Source organism: Saccostrea echinata, unplaced genomic scaffold (genome assembly GCF_033153115.1).
Source record: "Saccostrea echinata isolate AGI-Se365-2 ecotype Australia unplaced genomic scaffold, CSIRO_AGI_Sech_v1 ptg000009l, whole genome shotgun sequence".
NCBI classification, from domain to species: domain Eukaryota; kingdom Metazoa; phylum Mollusca; class Bivalvia; order Ostreida; family Ostreidae; genus Saccostrea; species Saccostrea echinata.
The window spans coordinates 41,847,501-41,864,865 of record NW_026889758.1 but is presented as its reverse complement, the minus strand read 5'-3'; the positions used below and the strand labels follow the sequence as shown (position 1 = coordinate 41,864,865).

Below are 17,365 nucleotides of genomic sequence, written 5' to 3'. Positions count from 1 at the left end.
TCATTGAAAGGGATTTCTCTTTTCTAATAAATCTTTCCAGAAGTCTCTCATCGACTTGCTTTATACCTCAAAATTATTTAAAGGCGTTAAAGTCCAGTTTCCAACCAAATAAAGCAAACTACTTGTGAAAAAGGATAGTATTGATTTATGGAAAAATATAAAAAAATTTATCATACTAGCAACTGAAATAACAGTAACTGAGTTTCATTTTATAAAGTTTTGGATTTCCCTCCATATATACATGTACTCTACATTTAATGTTTTTATTCAGAAGTCTCTTGTCTTAATGTATGCAAGAATTTGTAGAATTCATGTGAAATTATAGCAATTCAGAGTACGAGGGAAAAAAAGCAAATTAAATATATAACATTTTTCTTTTTTATGCATCAGTAACATCTACAAACTGCAAGCTCTGCATTACATGCACAGTATATCTAATAGCAGTCAGTCAATAAATATTCATTCATGCCTTTAAGAATAATAAATCTGATAAAATTTAGTCCTGCCAGAATTCACATTCCTTTCCAAATTCATATCGGGCAAAAATGTTGTCAAACAATCTCTTACAGTTGACTTTAGCATTGAGTTTAGTACATATTAAGAAAGATCCAGACATTTTCCGATGAAGGGAGTATGTCTCGTGGGGTGGAGGCGTGAGTCTATGTTTAGCCATCACTGGAACAAGATTAAAGATACGCATGGTTGCACTTTGGGTCCCGAAATCAAACTTTTCATCCTTGGCCATGGCTTCTCCAAGAATCATGACAGCATCAATATGGGCAGTCTCCATTGTCTGAAAATAAATACAGGTCTGAGTAAAACATATGCAGATGTTTATCCAGTTTTTATGAACTTTTGCAGTTCAGCCATAATTGTATTAAAAAGACAGAATATTTCACTGTTTATCTTTGGCACTGCAATTTACAGGGAATAAAGTTAAGAAAATTGCAGATGCAGAAATTGGAATGATAACTATTAAAGGATTTTGGGAAAAAAAATTAAAACTACCCAAAATATAGTACTTTTTTTAATAAATACCCCCCCCTCCAAAAAAAATTAATTTCCTCTGCTGAAATATAACACCAACCACAAATGTCCTACCTTGGTTTCATATCCTGTGAGGAAGCCACACTCCACTGACCAATGTTTGACACCTTCTCTGTCCCCCTCAGATGCTGCCTTGATAATCCGTATATAATCATCCACAAACTTAGCAGAAAAGCTTCTACTGGCTCCAAAGTCTAACAGGATCAGCTAAATGTTGGAGAGAAAGTCACATATAAATCTTCATATCCTTCATGATCAACTTTTATATTTGTTGTTTCTTGCATATCAAGAGAAAAGAAACCTTAAGGTACATGTGAGATAGGTTTAAGCAGTGATATATAATTTACTAAACTATCCATGTATCATTCGACACTTCTTGGCCAGTTCTCACAAATCTCTCTTCTTAAGAGAGAGATTCACTATATGAATCTAATTGCACTAAAAGGCATTATCTAAATGTACTGTGGTTTCATCAATTTTTGTAGTGATCAAATTTTATGGTTTTGGCAAAAACTAAAATTAAGTTGATATGTAAATTCACAAACAGCTAGCTCCTTGTGTATTTACAAAAATTTTGTAGTTTATTGATTATTAACTCCATAGTCTGATTCAACCACCAAAACAACAAAAATTGTTCAACAAAAAAATGATAAAACTACATAATGATATATAAGGATATGGATACTACTTTGACAAAGTGTGCTTTTTGTTGTTTTCTTATATACTCCAGGAAGTTTCTCATTTTTTAATAACTTCTTTTTGGTATTCCCTGGCCTTCAGGGCCACAACTGTTAGAAATCTACACTATTAAGGAAACTTATACATTGCTGCAACAACATTTAATCTAATTTCTATATAGCTGGAGCTTTAGGGATTGATTTGTGACAAGATTCCAAATCATCTATATACTACAATAAATTTGATATTGGAAAAATAACTTAAGTGGTAATTAATGTTGGCCTCATCCTCCCATTACAATTACAGTCAAACCTCATTATCATGAACTCAATGAGACCAAGGAATTACTTCCAGATATCTGAGGATTCGAGATATCAAGGGTAAAATGCTTAAAGAATAAGTGGTTGGAACTTCGACATATCCATGATATTCAAGATATCAGTGTTAAGAGATACGGAGGATTTTATTTCAAAAGTAAAGGACAGAGCTTATCTTTGACAGACACTGTGATGAATAAAGTTGCAAAATATTCCCCTCAAATCATAAAACTGACCTTTCCAGTGTCTGGGTTGTAGAAAAAGTTGGCCCAGTTTGGATCAGTTTGCATAAATTTCCAGTCAAATAATTCTGTCAGACAGAGGTCTAAAATTTCTGTACATATCTGGAAAATATGAAAACATTACTATATATCTGTGAATACATGAACAATTTCTGACTTCATAGGACTTCTTTGCTATATACATGTATGACAGATGTTCTCCACACTACCACAGCTGAAAAATCAGTTTAATAAAGTTATGCCCCCTAACAGTGTTCTTTCATTCAAGGTACATGTAGGTCTGTAAGAAACTATTGCCTTTACCATGTGTATGGCTACTGACCTGGTCTCTGGTTTCTTGGTCCAGTTCAGCACACTGATCCAGTGGTATACCCTCTACAAATTCTGTGGTTAACACCTGCCTAGAGCTCAGCTCAGGTACCACAGCGGGAACTTCTAATAGAGGGTGGTCCTTTAGTAACTCTCTACAAAAGATATTTAAAGATTTGCTTCTGTTATGTCAATTTCTTTATTCAAAATGGTTAACATTTCTGCTATTTTTGTTTTTTTGTAAAGCTTAAAGCTTTTAAATATTAAAAACAAAGGACTGTGAATGACCTCAGAAAATAATGCATCTACTACAACTAAAATGAGTTCCTTAGATGCTCATTATTTCTGTGGTTAATGCAAGCATAACAGAATTCTGCACAAGAATTTCATAATATTTGCCAATGACCTTGTCCAACTGATATTATCTGGATATAGGCAACCCTTGTTGCTGTTATTAACTTATGGTGTTGGGTGAAATAACCTGAGCTCAAAATGTCACACTTCCTACTGTTTACAGCTTTTTTTTCTCTAAATGATGACCTCAGGTTATGATATCACAAACATGTTGTAAGTTTTTAATTCTTTGTTAGCCAAATTCAGATTTCAAATTTTTTCAGCAAATTACCTAGACCAAATCAATCAAAGTCTAGATTGTGATACATCCGCAGTTCATAAATTACCGTTAAGTTTTAAAAAGTTTTGAATATATTTTGGTTATAAGTCAAGGACCATACAATCTTAATGGTCTAAATGAAAGCCTCAATTTGGGTACAATTATGAACATTTTCTTCCTTAATTTTCCATCATCATTCAACTCCAATTTCATAATGTCATAATTATTAGAAAGTCAGTGTACAGGGAAAAATAAAATACATGTACAGTCAAACCCAGGGCTCTAATTGGTGAGTAATTTAGTCACCATGGCGCCTTAAAATTATGATTGGCACCTAAAATTTTTCTATGAGTTGCCAAATTGGTGACCATTTTAAATTGAAAAATTACTGAACTATAAACATTTTCAAATATTTTTTATAAAGAGCAGAAAAGAAGCTTAAAAGTAAGCAATGGACATGTCTCTATATATTGACTAATATCAGTTTTTAAATTGGCGCCTGAGAAAAATTTGCCTGGCGACTAAAAATTTCCATTGGCGACTAATTTTTCTTATTAAGAGCCAGTTGATGCCTAAATTTTAGACGTCATATAGAGGCCTGAAACCTCATTATCTGGAACTCGATGGAACCAAGAAATAACTTCAAGATAACTGACGGTTCGAAATATTTTTGGTAAATTACGTGAAGAAAACTTTGTTGGGACCTTCAACTCACCTTGACATACTTGAGATATCAGAGTTTGAGAGAAAAGCAAAGTTCAACTGTAACAGATAAAACTTACTTGAATTTAATACTGCATTTGGCCTCTCTTTCATAATCAACCTCCCAGTTCAATTCTCTCTTTGTGACTCTCATTAGGTCATCAATGTACACACCTGGTAAGATAGCACATTATAATGTATTTTCAAATAAATTACATAAAATTTCTCTTACAAAAAGATTCAGTTCATCTTTGTAATGTACATGACTGTATAATTTTCAGAACAGGAATAGTAAAACAGAATAAATTTCTGAATATGATGAACATGTACTTGAGTATTATCAAAATCATAAGGTGAAAGAATGCTCAATAATCCGTATGGGTTAAGGTCCAAGTACCTCTCCATTCCATAAAGTAATGGAGCCGAGACCCCAAAGGGGCTTTTAAGGAATGGAGAGGTATTAGAATACTAACCCACTTAAAATACACTGTTTTAAATGCTCTTAATTAATGTTCTATATATAATGCAGACATATTTTTATCAATATCAAAAATGCAATTAAAGAACCTGTAATATTATATAGGTTTTAATACTGCAGAGAGAGTGTTGCAAAATATCATTTTGACATTAGCCTCGTAGCATGGAGAGCATGTATAGATCGAGTACCTGGTTCAACATCCACAGTTTTCTTGTTAAAATGTAATGTGCTTTATAACATTTTGCTATGTTCTAACAACCAAACAAACTAAATACCAATAAAAGGCATTTTTTTGCAACATTTTCCATTCCTGAAAATAATAGGGCAGTCAAACAAGAGTGATATCACAAGTGGATTTTAAATACAGGTATTGTGATCTATTTTTTTTTTTCAGTAGAATTTCCTTTACCTTTAGGAAACAAATCCCATATCTTCAAGACAGTCATTAAATTGTTAATGTCACTTTCTATACTGGTTGCCACACCTGGGTACTGTAATGTAGAGAGGTTTGGTTTTGAAAACAAAAACATGTACATATATGCAATTTTACATCATATATTTATTGAAAAAAATCATTTTCATATTATACCAATGAAGAAATTCAATCAAACTTTCAAAACCTTTATTGAAAAAAATCATTTTTATATATCAAAGAAGAAAGTCAATCAAACTTTGTGTTACTTATTCCATCACTACATTCATGAATCAAAATATTCATGAGGTCTATGATGAAGTGACATAAGAAAAAGTAACTTAAGCATAACAGTTATGAATAATATCTCCATATAGAAATATAATTTGATTGCAAGAGGTTTGTGGGCTTTAATAGTCATCTTAGTAGTATTACACTGTTCTTTATGCATGTATTAATCAAACTGCAAAAAGTAATCTTAACTTGCATTCACAATTTTTGCTCAAAACTTTTATATCAGCATAGTACTAAATTGTCATTCAATTATTGTCCATGAAATAGAATTCAGTATGTTTTTGTACTACAGACTTAAATCCAGACAAAGTTTCTTTTCTTCATTGTTCCTGACCTTGAATGATGACCCTCTGCAACTCTGATCATAACTACCTTTACTTCAAACTATAAGCTTCTAATACTTTTGGTTAAAAACAAAAAAGATGTAACCATCACAAGAATGCTGTTACTATTACTTCAATGACAACAGCCATTTGATAATTATTGTGTTCATAACAGACAACTGCTACAGTATCTATAATCATGTTTTACCTGGATTTTCATTGTTTTTTTCATACTGTCTTTTAACTTCCCTTTTAGAAGACTATTACAGTACCTATGATCACATGTTTTACCTGGATTTTTATGGCTATTTTTGTACTGTCTTTTAACTTCCCTTTTAGAAGACTATTACAGTACCTATGATCACATGTTTTACCCGGATTTTTATGGCTATTTTTGTACTGTCTTTTCAAGACCCAATTTTTTTTTACCGTACGGTTACCTGAGGAGGAGGAGTGGTCTTGGTAGTACTGGTGTTATTTACCTGGAGAGTCCCAATACTCAAGATGTCAAAAAACCCTATACACGCTTCATTACACAGGTAGTCCAGCTTTGGTAATCAGGGTCAACATTACGCGTTTTGTGCATAATTTTGAGTGAAAATATTTAAAATAAATTATGTACTGAAATATAAAATTTGTAGACTTAGCGCTTTTGTCGATATATTTTGAAGAAGAAAAAAATTTAAACGACGTATCTTTTTTAAAATTCGTAAAATAAAAAAAAAACGGGTGAAAACTACAAAGCAATCATATCAATATTTTAATCGCCAATAGAAGAAAATATTATAAAATATTAAGTGTGAATATTAAAAAAAAAGATTCCACTTATTGTGTGGACATTTACAACGATCGGAATATTATTTACTTTTCTGACGAACAATGGTGTCCAAATATTCGCCATTTCCGAGGGTCCGTGTTCTTATGTCCTGTTTACAGATTTTCGTAATTCATGGCGTTAGATATAAGATACTTTGTTTATATTAGTATAAATATCTTTTTTATTTAATCCATTGCATTTTGTTATAATTTTCAATGGTGGGGGAGGGGGTCGATTGTTTCCAATTACGGCGAATTGAGTTTCTGTGTACCCAAGTGCAAGGTCGACGAGGGCATTACGTTCATTCAAGTTCCTAAAATCAAGGCACAGGTTGAATAAGGGGCTTGGAAGAATTATCTGTGCTGCTACAGAAACTTCTCTCTTCGGATCTCAGTTATTGAAGGAAGAGAGGGTTTGAATAACCACTAATTTTTCTTCGAAAAGTTCTACGGTTATCTTGGACGTCATATCGCTAACAAGTACACAACAGCAGTGGAGATTAAAAAAAACACACACACACAAAGTCACTGATTAATTATCTACTCTCAATAATTTTTTAAAAATAAAATTGTCAACCAATATTTATAACAGCGACATGATTTTTTTTTAACCAGAGTGTATACAAAGCGACCTTTCACGCGGTACATGAAAGCGTTTGACGCCTGACCAGGTAATTGTTTTCAAAACATGTAAACTCAGATTATCAGGTAGCCCTCGTAGCTGGCCCGTCAATCAAATCAGAAGCTATAGTTTTTTTAATGATTGACAGGCGGTATACTATTGATCTTGAATTAGGTAGATTTTGGGGGCGTTAAGATAAAATTGGGTGTTTAACTTTCCTTTTAGAAGACTATTACAGTACCTATGATCACATGTTTTACCCGGATTTTTATGGCTATTTTTGTACTGTCTTTTAACTTCCCTTTTAGAAGACTATTACAGTACCTATGATCACATGTTTTACCTGGATTTTTATGGCTATTTTTGTACTGTCTTTTAACTTCCCTTTTAGAAGACTACTACAGTACCTATGATCACATGTTTTACCTGGATTTTCATGGCTACTTCTGTACCATCTTTTAGCTTCCCTTTATGAACCTGTCCAATGGAAGCAGCAGCAAAAGGGATGTCATCAATATGGTCAAATTTATCCTGCCAGTCATCTCCGAATTCACCCCGCAGAACTTTCTGTTATGATTAAATCATCTGCATTAATCTCAAGTGAATTATCAAAGGCAGTCACATACTGAACTTTATGGCTAACTAGTAAACAAATAATAACAATGATCTCTACAATATAGCACTAGAATCATAATATAGAGGATAACTAATGGGTAATGTAGAGAATCACTAGAGGGGCTATACAGAGAATCAACAGAACAGAGGATTAAGGGAAACACTACATGGTAATATAGAAGATCACTAGAAGGTAATATAGAGAAGTACTACAAGGGTAATATAAAGGATCAACAGGCCAGTGATACAGAGATTCACTACAGGTTAAAATGGAGGATCATTAAAAAGGTAATATGAAGGATCAACAGGCCAGTGATATATAAAAGGATCACTTGAAAGGTAATACAGATCAATAGAAGGGTAATATTTAGAATCACAAGAAAGGTAATATAGAGACTCAAAAGGTAATTTAGAAGATCACTTTAAGGGTTAAAAAGAGAACTGTTGGAAGGGTCAAAATAGAGGATCAACAGAATGTTGAAAAAAAAATAAATAGAAGGATAATACAGAGGATCAATAGAAAGGTAATCTAGAGGATCAGAAGCAATCAACAGGTGGGTAATATTAAGAGTCAACAGAAAGGTAATACAGAAAATCGATAGAAAGGTAATATAGAGAATCAATAGAAAGGTAATACAAAGAATCGATAGAAAGGTAATATAGAGGATCAACAGATGGTAATATTGAGAATGAACAGGTGGGTAATATAGAGGATTCAACAGATGGGGAATATAGAGAATCAATAGAAAGGTAATATAGAGAATCAACAGAAAGGTAATATAGAGAATCAACAGAAAGGTAATATAGAGAATTAACAGAAAGGTAATATAGAGAATTGATATATGGGTAATGTAGAGAATCAATAAAAGGGTAATACAGAGAATCAATAGGTGAGTAATACAGAGAATCAATTTATTTTATCACTGACTTACTTTCATTTGCCAAGTAGGCATGAAATCTGCACTTTGTCGGACACGGTCAAAGATCTTTTGAATTTTGGGGTCAATGAATGAATTGTCTGAAATTAAACAAATGTCTTTTATTAACTAATTAACATTAATACATGCATGCACCTTGTAAACTCTAACTGCAGATATGGATCAATAGAGGCCTGAAAGATATTTCATTATACTTCAGATATTTCTATATACCTAAAGTCATAAGAAACACAAATACAAGTCAATGAAGACTCATATTTTTTTTTACACGTTTTATTTGCTTCAATTACAGTAAAACATTAAGCTGCCAGTTGTTAAACATTTCAAGAAATACCAAGAATATGGCAACTTTCTGAACCAAATCAAAACCATAACAAATTTGACCTGGTTCAAATTTAACAAAGCGTTTGTGTGGCAATACTGGTGTACCTTGTATGCTGATCATCTGTCCCAGCTTCAGAGCAGCCCCTCTAGCTCGACACAGTCTATCTACAATACGCTCTGCATTCTCTTCTGTCAGAAATGGGTTCTCTCCAATCAAACTTGCATTGTTGTTTGCTATTAATAAAGATTACCATCTATCTGCACTTAAATACATATCTTCTTTTACAACATATAAAGGGTTACCCAGTAGCTGTTTTCATTTCTGTTTAAAAATTTAGATCATTTGTTGAACCTATACATGAAACACAAGAGGCCCATGAACAAAATGCTCACCTAATGTTCTTCAAAAGATTTTAAAGTTTTTTTTTATAAGTTTCACTTTTTCTGCCCAATTGGTTCCTGAGAAGATTTTTTTAATGACCCTACCCTATTTTTGCCTTTTCTTGATTATCTCCCTTTGGAATAGGACTTGTTCTTCACTTGAACAATTCAGAATCCCCTTTACTCAAAAATGCTTTGTGTCAACTTTCGTAAAAATTGGTCCAATCACTCTCAAATAGAAGTCAAAAATGAGAAAATAACAAACAGATATATGGACAGACTCAGATGATCAGAAAAGCTTTCAGGTGAGCTAAAAATATTGGGGGTATTTTCAAGTTTTGTGATTCTGTTCATTTACTTCACCAAAGACGTGGGATTTAACTGTAAAAGCTGACAAAACTGAACCACATAAATTACCCCTTATGTAGAATCTTAAACAAATAAACCATTTTAAATAAAAACACTGCAACATTTTTTTGTTTTTGTTTTTTTTGTTTTTGATTTTTTTTTCTGGTTTTGTATTTTTTATCGACAAGTACCTGATTGTTTCTTTAGCCCCAGTCCTCTCTTTGTGACCTCTGACAGAGCACCTACACCCAGGCCCACAAATAAACCTGTAACATAAAGAAATAAAGAATTACAATGTATACAGAGCACCTACACCCAGGCCCACAAATAAACCTATAACACAGAATTATAGAATTACAATGTATACAGAGCACCTACTCCCTGGCCCACAAATAAACCTTTAACACAGAATTACAATGTATACCAAGCACCTACTCCCAGACCCACAAATAAATCTGTAACACAGAATTACAGAATTACAATATATACAGAGCACCTACTCCCTGGCCCACAAATAGACCTATAACACAGAATTGCAGAATTACAAGATATATGTATTCAAAACCTTTGTCATAAAATCATCAAAGAAGGTAAACTCATTTTCAATTGAGATCTAATTAAAATGCACAGATATGACAGTATAAAATGCAATAAGAGAAATTCAAAAGGAGTTCTAAATCTATTTTAAAATTATACCTCTAAATGTTACCATGCAATTTCTATCTTTAACTTCCCTTAAATCCATCACATAAAATATCACCCAAAATTCTGGTATCAACACCTGATATTCTGGTACATATACATTTAGATTTGAATTATCTATATGTGCCTTCAATATAGATTTTATTGATTATGTATCGTTAAAAATAAGAAATGAACCTAGATAGAAAGAAAAAGACAATACTAAATACTACCTGCTAGTACATATACTATATGTAAAGCTCTGCTTACCTCCAAAATTTGCAACTCTGCCAAATCTTGATGATGGCACTTTTCTCTCTTTAGCAGTTTCACTTAACTACAATTTGTTAATAGATATTGTTATTTGCGAAAAATATTACTCATAATCATCAAATACACAATGGACGTTTGAAAAAGGCTTCTTTAGTAAAACTTTTAAAATGAAATTTGCCTATAGACCTAAGTTAGGAGTAAGGAGAGTAACCATGAATTTTATATGTATGCAAAGCATTGTCAACATTATTGTTTTCACAGCCTCAACTTCTTTGACCAATCTTTAATACATTTACAGCTTTAAACCACCTTGAAACTGTTTGAGCACTGTCAAAATACATGCATATTTCCCTGATCTTTTTCTTGATAGCAAAATAATTAACTTAAACGGTTATCATTTTATCAAATAATTTTGGAACTTTTCAAATTTCCCTCATTTTGGGAAAACATTTACTCTAAGAACTATATATACCTTTGGTGCAGATTTGAATGAGGATAATGGTGGTCGTTTTGGTGTCTTGACTGTTTTTTTAATTGGATCTTCCTTGACTGACTCAAAAACATGCTCTGACTCAGTCAATGACTCAGGTTTAAATACAGACTCAGTTTTAACACTGGATTTTGCTGTTTTTACTGTCTTTGTATTTTCCAAAATGTCTTTCAGTATAGTCTTTGATGGTGGCTTTTTGCCCACCTTGGAACTCGTTGTCTTTGAGAGATTTTCTTCACCATCCACAAAATCTATTTCCTTGAAAGCTTCCTCGTTCACACCCAGTGCTTTGCTGAAGTCACTTGACAGGTCTAAGTCTGCTACATTGTTGTCCATAAATGGAGCAGACATAGATGGAGCATTTGTCCTTAGGGTTCTAGCCACTGTGGAAGCTTGTCTTGCCATCATTACTGTCTTGTCTTTAATCACTTTCTGAAAATTGATTATTTCATCTAGAGCACCTCATAAATATACAAAATACTATATATACATACAAATCCCTGTTATAAGATGCTGATAGATTATGTCTTTCGGGAAAGTGAATATAACTTGTGTCCTAAAATGTCAAAAAACATAATACACAGATCCTTATAACATATATGTTATATAAATAATCTCTCTCTATTTTTTCTTAATTGCATCATATGCTACAGATACATGATTTCGTAAATGAATATTTTCAAAAAGTATTAACAGCTCACATACATAAACGATTTACTGATAGGTCGGACCATAACAATGTCTGACTATAACAATGTCGGACTATAACAAACTAGGACTACCCAAAGTCGGACTATAAGGAAGTCGGACTATAACAAACTCGGACCATAGGATTATTTTTACTAATTAATTAAGTTATATTTATTTCGAAGACTTTTTTATGATTTCCAAAGAGTATGAAGATATACTGACCTTAAAAATGTTGAATTGTAGTATAACGTACGTTAGTAAGTGGACGGTGCATATGATAATTGATAAAAGGTTATGTTGCCCTATAGTATATTTCTTATGCGTTATACTGTTATATAGGCCTTATATTACTTAAACAATGTTGTTCTCATTTTATTTCGTTAGGCCAGAGTTGCAGGTTTGTGTACCTGGTTATTATTCTCATTAACCAGAATTGCCTCTGTATATTTCGTAGTGAAGCTGCAGCATAGTTTGTTGACTTGAACTATAGACCGTTTCACAATAACTGCGGTACTACTCTTTTGCAGGGCAAAAAGACATATTTTTTGCTGAAATATTACGTAAAAATTAATTGTTAAATATACTTCCAAATGTAATTAATTTGCCATGCAAAAGAGTAGTACCGCAGTTATCATGAATTTTATATATTTATGCACTGATTGAAAAGGCAGATTTAAAACCTTATTAAAGCCAAGTTGAAAACCCAAATTCCACGGAAGATCAAAGAACTTTTTTGATAATTAATATGCTCGTCATTAAAGTTGTTAAGTATCCGCCAGTCGGATGCATGCGGTAATTGTTTATCTAAGAGTTATCCATATTTTGACAATGACCCAATTAATTACGCTTATAACCTGTTTGAAGAAATATACCTATCATTGTATTCATTCATATATTTATTCCGTTTATTTAATAAATATATATACGGTAGTCCGACTTTGTTATAGTCCGACTTCGTTATGGTCCGACTCTGTTATAGTCCGACATAGTTATGGTCCGTCTTATCTGTCATCGACATAAACCATGCTTTTCAATGATTAAATTTACCGGCATGTTGCTTTGGTTAGAAGCTACATCCTGAACAACAGTCTGGGATTTTGCCAAAACATTTTCTGCTGCAGTTTTTAGACTGCTGTTCTTCCATGCTTGTTTTATCTCTGGCCCCTGAGTCTCTATCACAGCTCTTGTGATGTATTCCAGGCCTTTCAGAAATCCTGCCAAATCAGATCTTTTGGCCATTTTTTCAACTCTGTAAACAGTATATTTTCATATTGCTTTAAATCTCTAGACAAGATCGACGAAGTTTAAAAATATCAATCAACTTATACAACAAACAAGCACCAATAGATAACTTTTTTTATGAATTGCCTAATGCACAGAGGAACAGCTGATGAAAACACACAAACATCAACTGATCAAGGACAAGAGGTCGTTGATTTTCTACCTAGGATGGAATAATTTGCACATATTATCATTTGAAATTACATACCTTTGATCGTGCAGTACTCAACACTTCATCGCATTAAAGTGTTACACAAGGAAATCGAGTTTTGCAATGGTTATACCGCAAAGCGCACGTTTACTTTCTCGTGTTTTGGTTCCGAAAATTAGTTTCGTAAGCACATGCTTCCGGTATTTAACCGCAGTATCCCTATCCCGATCTATATTAACAGGTTGAAAACGGGTATATATAGCAGAATATGTTACATAAAGTTTCAAACTTTCTGCATCGTACACTTTTTGCATTCTTCACAGAAAAACAAAAATGGACACTAACATGTTGACGGTACGACCGTTAGGGCGAGCGCAGATACCTTTCAGTTTTTTAGATCGGGCTCGTCAAAGCGAACGTGACATTTGCTACGTCTAGACTCTGACGTCATATGACGTCGTATGTATGTTGCATTACCAAAACGAAGTCTGAACAGTGCTATTTTTAATCAAAAACGTTTAATCTACTATCTTTCTGCTATATATCCATTAAATCAAGGTGATTTTATATTTTGTTGAATTTTTGTTGCTACCGCGAGAACGTGGTTTGCGGCGAGATGCAATTCGCTAAACATTATGCATTATGGGACTACAGGTAACTGCGGAAAAAATGTGCAAAGTCCGAATTTTCTCTTCGCCCAGGCGTTGCTTTAAGAGCTCGCAGTGACGAGCGGCGCTCGCGCCGCTCGCTGCACTCGCTAAAAATCCTCATTTCACCTGTTCAGCAGATATGGGTGCTCAAAAATATAAACGGGGATTTTTTTTGGGGGGGGGGGGTGGTTATGCACCGTAAAACTGATTTTATGGTATAAGGTACAACTTTTTCATTTAGATGGGGAGCGCCTATGGTGGTCACCTATTGATTTTCCCTTGATCTGATATCCCCGGAAAGTAAGTAGGGCTATCGTCAGATTCGTCACACGCATCACGAACTCAGTTCAAGAATATATTTAACAAAACATTAAAAAAGAGAAAGACCATTTCTTTAAATAAAAAAGAATAGTGTTTATATTACCGAATGAGGGCCCAAATGGACATAAACATATAAAATATATAATTACAGACAATACACTCTTCGAGTTAGTACACTGGTGGTATTTTTATAGATTAGAAAGGCTAAATAAAAAGTATAAGACTTTTCCTTGTGTATAATCTTGTTAACCAAACTTAAAGTTGCTAAGTAACAAGAAAAAGAAGTCTTTATTTTCATTAAATAAAAAAAATACACCAGTATTGGGTCGTACTAGCTGTAATCTTCCTTTTCTAATAACAGACACAATCGAACACTCGAATCCCTATATGACTTGATTTTAAGTTGCTTGTACTCTAGAAGGTCATATCCTTGGAACAACTTAGAACACAGTTTCAGATTTTTGGTGAACTGTTCGAAGGATCAAGTTTTTAACTAGATGGGGGAAAAAATCAGTATAATGTCCAAGTTACTCAAGACCCCAAGCGCGGATCCAGGATTTTTTTCAGGGGTTCCAAATGTTCACCAACTCTAACAAATGTCAGACTCGGAAATTTCTTCCCCCCCCCCCCCCCCCAAGGTACACAACTTGCCCAGACCTGAAAATATTTCGGGTGGTGGGGGTGGTGGTGGGGGTTATGTGTGTGTGTGTGGGGGGGGGGGGTAGACACTCTCCTTAGTCAATCTTCTTTAGAAACATGACTCTCCTTTCCATTTTAAGAGGGGTTTGTCTTTCCGAGGGTGTTCAAGGTTATTTTTTCGTTATTTATAGATATGTGTACAATACTTCGTATCGTATGTAATAAAATGCACGATCGCAGAACACAAAGGCCCTTGTTTTTATATTAATTTTTTACCCATATTTCACACTTCGCATCTCATATTTCACAATAATAGTATAATTATATCTGGGGTAAAACAAAATTAAAGAAACGCGTGTCTGTGCATGACAGTACACACGGGAGATGAGGAGATAAACACCATCCAAGCCCGTAGGAACCGGGGGTGGGGTTGCCTCCAATAATTTTGCCAGTATATTACTTTACATTAGAAAACAAAACTAACTTAATTACAGTTGTCCCTCCTCAAATAAGTCAAAACTTACTTACGGACGTACCCCCTCTCAAAAAAGTATGGTTTTTCCTTGTTAAGATTTTCTGTTAGCCCCCCCCCCCCGAAATTTCTTCCTAAAGGCCTGCCATCCTATTAAAATCGCTGATACCCTATCATACTTCTGAAGCACCAGGCAGTGCCAATCTAATCAAAATTAATTCCAAGATCCGCTCAAGTAGATCGTTTAAGAAAGGTTTAGCGATCTTTCTGAGCGGATCAGAGGGTCGATCAACTGATGATAATTAGATTAGCAAGTTAATACCATACACTGTCCATAAAAATTTATAAATCAATATACTGTCAGTAATCACCATGTAATTAATGTAAGAAATAAGAAATACTGCTTTCTAGTACAATAAGACGTATACTGTGTCTTAGATGTGAATGCTCCATTTAGGATTAAAAGTTTTATATAGTAAGTGAACAAAATTCAGTCTTCCAATCCCTACCCTTTTCATTTCTACTGATCTGGTATGAATTTATATGAATTTAAGATCTCTGGCATTGTTGACATGACTGTGACCAAAGGTTTCCATGCTCATTCCTTACTAACTCATTGTAGGCTTAGTGCCTGGGTGTACAAGCTCACCTTACATAGAAATCTGTAATCACCTTTTAAAGGAAATGAAAACACCAGAACATATTTTCAGCCCATACTTTATTCTGCAATAAGTTGTTTTATTTACTCTGTTTAAGATGATTATAATGGTATTTGCTATAATACCTCATTCCATGTACTACACAGATCACACAATTCCTTTAACTATTAAAATACTTGTCAATCAAACAAAATTTCTTTCCTGCGCTGTAGGTCAACTCATTCAAATTTCTCTGAGCAAGCTAACAATGTGCTAAATAATCCTTTATCTTCCAAATGTATCTTAACTATCAGAATTTTCAAATATTTGGGGAAAAAAAGAATTTTGAAATCAAAATCCTGAATAGCACAGAAATCTTAAGAGATTAACCCTATAACAATCAAATCCTTCTTTCAAACAAATAAATTGCACCTCAGATTATCACAGCATGTCAGTACATTCAAAATAAATGGAAGAGTTCAACATAGGCATCCCTTGCTTTCTAACTCAACTATCCTTATCTCTCACACAGGCTTTCATTAAAGAGCATTTCTCCCAGAATTTCATGTACAAAAACTCAGCACTATTGGTTTCAAAACCAAACTTCTGTCCATTACCCATCAAGACATGGCAAAAATTCCATTCAGTGTGCATGTTTTGGTATTTTTAAAAATATTAACCGTGAATCGTCTGAATTTCTTCCAAGACTGTCAATCAAGTTTTCATTCTAACAAAAAGAAAATGTGTTTTTATTTAATCATGGAATTGTACTTCACTTTGGTTTCTTTTTTCCAAAATTTTATGGAGATATTAGAGCAAATACCATGTCTATTATCTTAACAGGGAATATTCAAAGCAATCCGGTGCTTTCTTTCATACACTGTTCTATAAATATTAAGCTTATTATACAGGGTGACAAAAAGAAGGCAAAGAATTCATCACTGAATTCCGGGGAAAAAAATTAGAAATCCAGAAGTTTGGTTTTTAGATTTGTTTATTTGGCACATGCATATTGATGCCACTAAATAATTTAGACAATAGTTTGTTCTTAACACGACTCCTAATCAGTGCATATCCTGGGGAGAAAAAGAAAAAAAAAACTACAATAAATTATATACCTTTAACTGAAAGCCATTAACAAACCATACATACTAAAGTGACAACAATTTGCTTTACAGTAGAAATAAAATATTTAACAAAACATAACACAATTTATTGGAGTTTTGCTCTATTTTCCACCATCAATCTTCACTCTCTTGAAGTAGTTTATCCTTTTATGAGGTATATTAAACCAAACAATATCTATACACAACAATCAGGATTGTAGGCCAACAAACAAACAAAAAAAAAAAAAAGTCAAAATAAAAACTCTGTCCCTTCACTCACCAGCAACAAAAATAATCATCAAGTTAGTTAAGAATAATTTAAGAGAAAAATTTTGAATTGATCATAATCAAAATCCTCATCAGTGTGCACGGCAGCTTTCATACAATTAACAAGAAAATTGTTCTTATGGGTGTGTTTTTTTAGCTTACAATTCCAATATATATACACAGTTTTCATTCTGGACTGATGGCATCCAACTGTTTTGTGCATGTTAGAATATACTCAAGATTTAAA

At 33.3% G+C, this 17,365-nt stretch overlaps 2 protein-coding genes across 10 annotated transcripts in view; both read right to left on the bottom strand.

Annotated features, from left to right (window-relative positions):
* Positions 1 to 222: 222 nt before the first annotated feature.
* Positions 223 to 13,168, bottom strand: LOC133182402 (atypical kinase COQ8B, mitochondrial-like). Its single transcript, XM_061317230.1, has 14 exons — positions 13,083 to 13,168; positions 12,641 to 12,842; positions 10,886 to 11,335; positions 10,411 to 10,477; positions 9,651 to 9,725; positions 8,836 to 8,964; positions 8,401 to 8,486; positions 7,280 to 7,420; positions 4,796 to 4,877; positions 3,989 to 4,082; positions 2,607 to 2,748; positions 2,279 to 2,386; positions 1,102 to 1,254; positions 223 to 793 (listed from the first exon to the last, which is right to left on the bottom strand). The coding sequence occupies exons 2-14, from the start codon at positions 12,830 to 12,832 to the stop codon at positions 497 to 499; spliced, it is 2,016 nt and encodes a 671-aa protein (XP_061173214.1). The 5' UTR covers positions 12,833 to 12,842; positions 13,083 to 13,168; the 3' UTR covers positions 223 to 496.
* A 2,640-nt stretch (positions 13,169 to 15,808) lies between these two features.
* Positions 15,809 to 17,365, bottom strand: part of LOC133182408 (RNA-binding protein Pasilla-like) — a 25,578-nt gene continuing 24,021 nt past the window's right edge. For all 9 annotated transcript variants that reach the window (XM_061317242.1, XM_061317246.1, XM_061317244.1 and 6 more), the window contains one exon: positions 15,809 to 17,365. This exon is cut by the window's right edge and continues 4,793 nt beyond it. The gene's annotated coding sequence lies outside the window, so the exon portion shown is untranslated.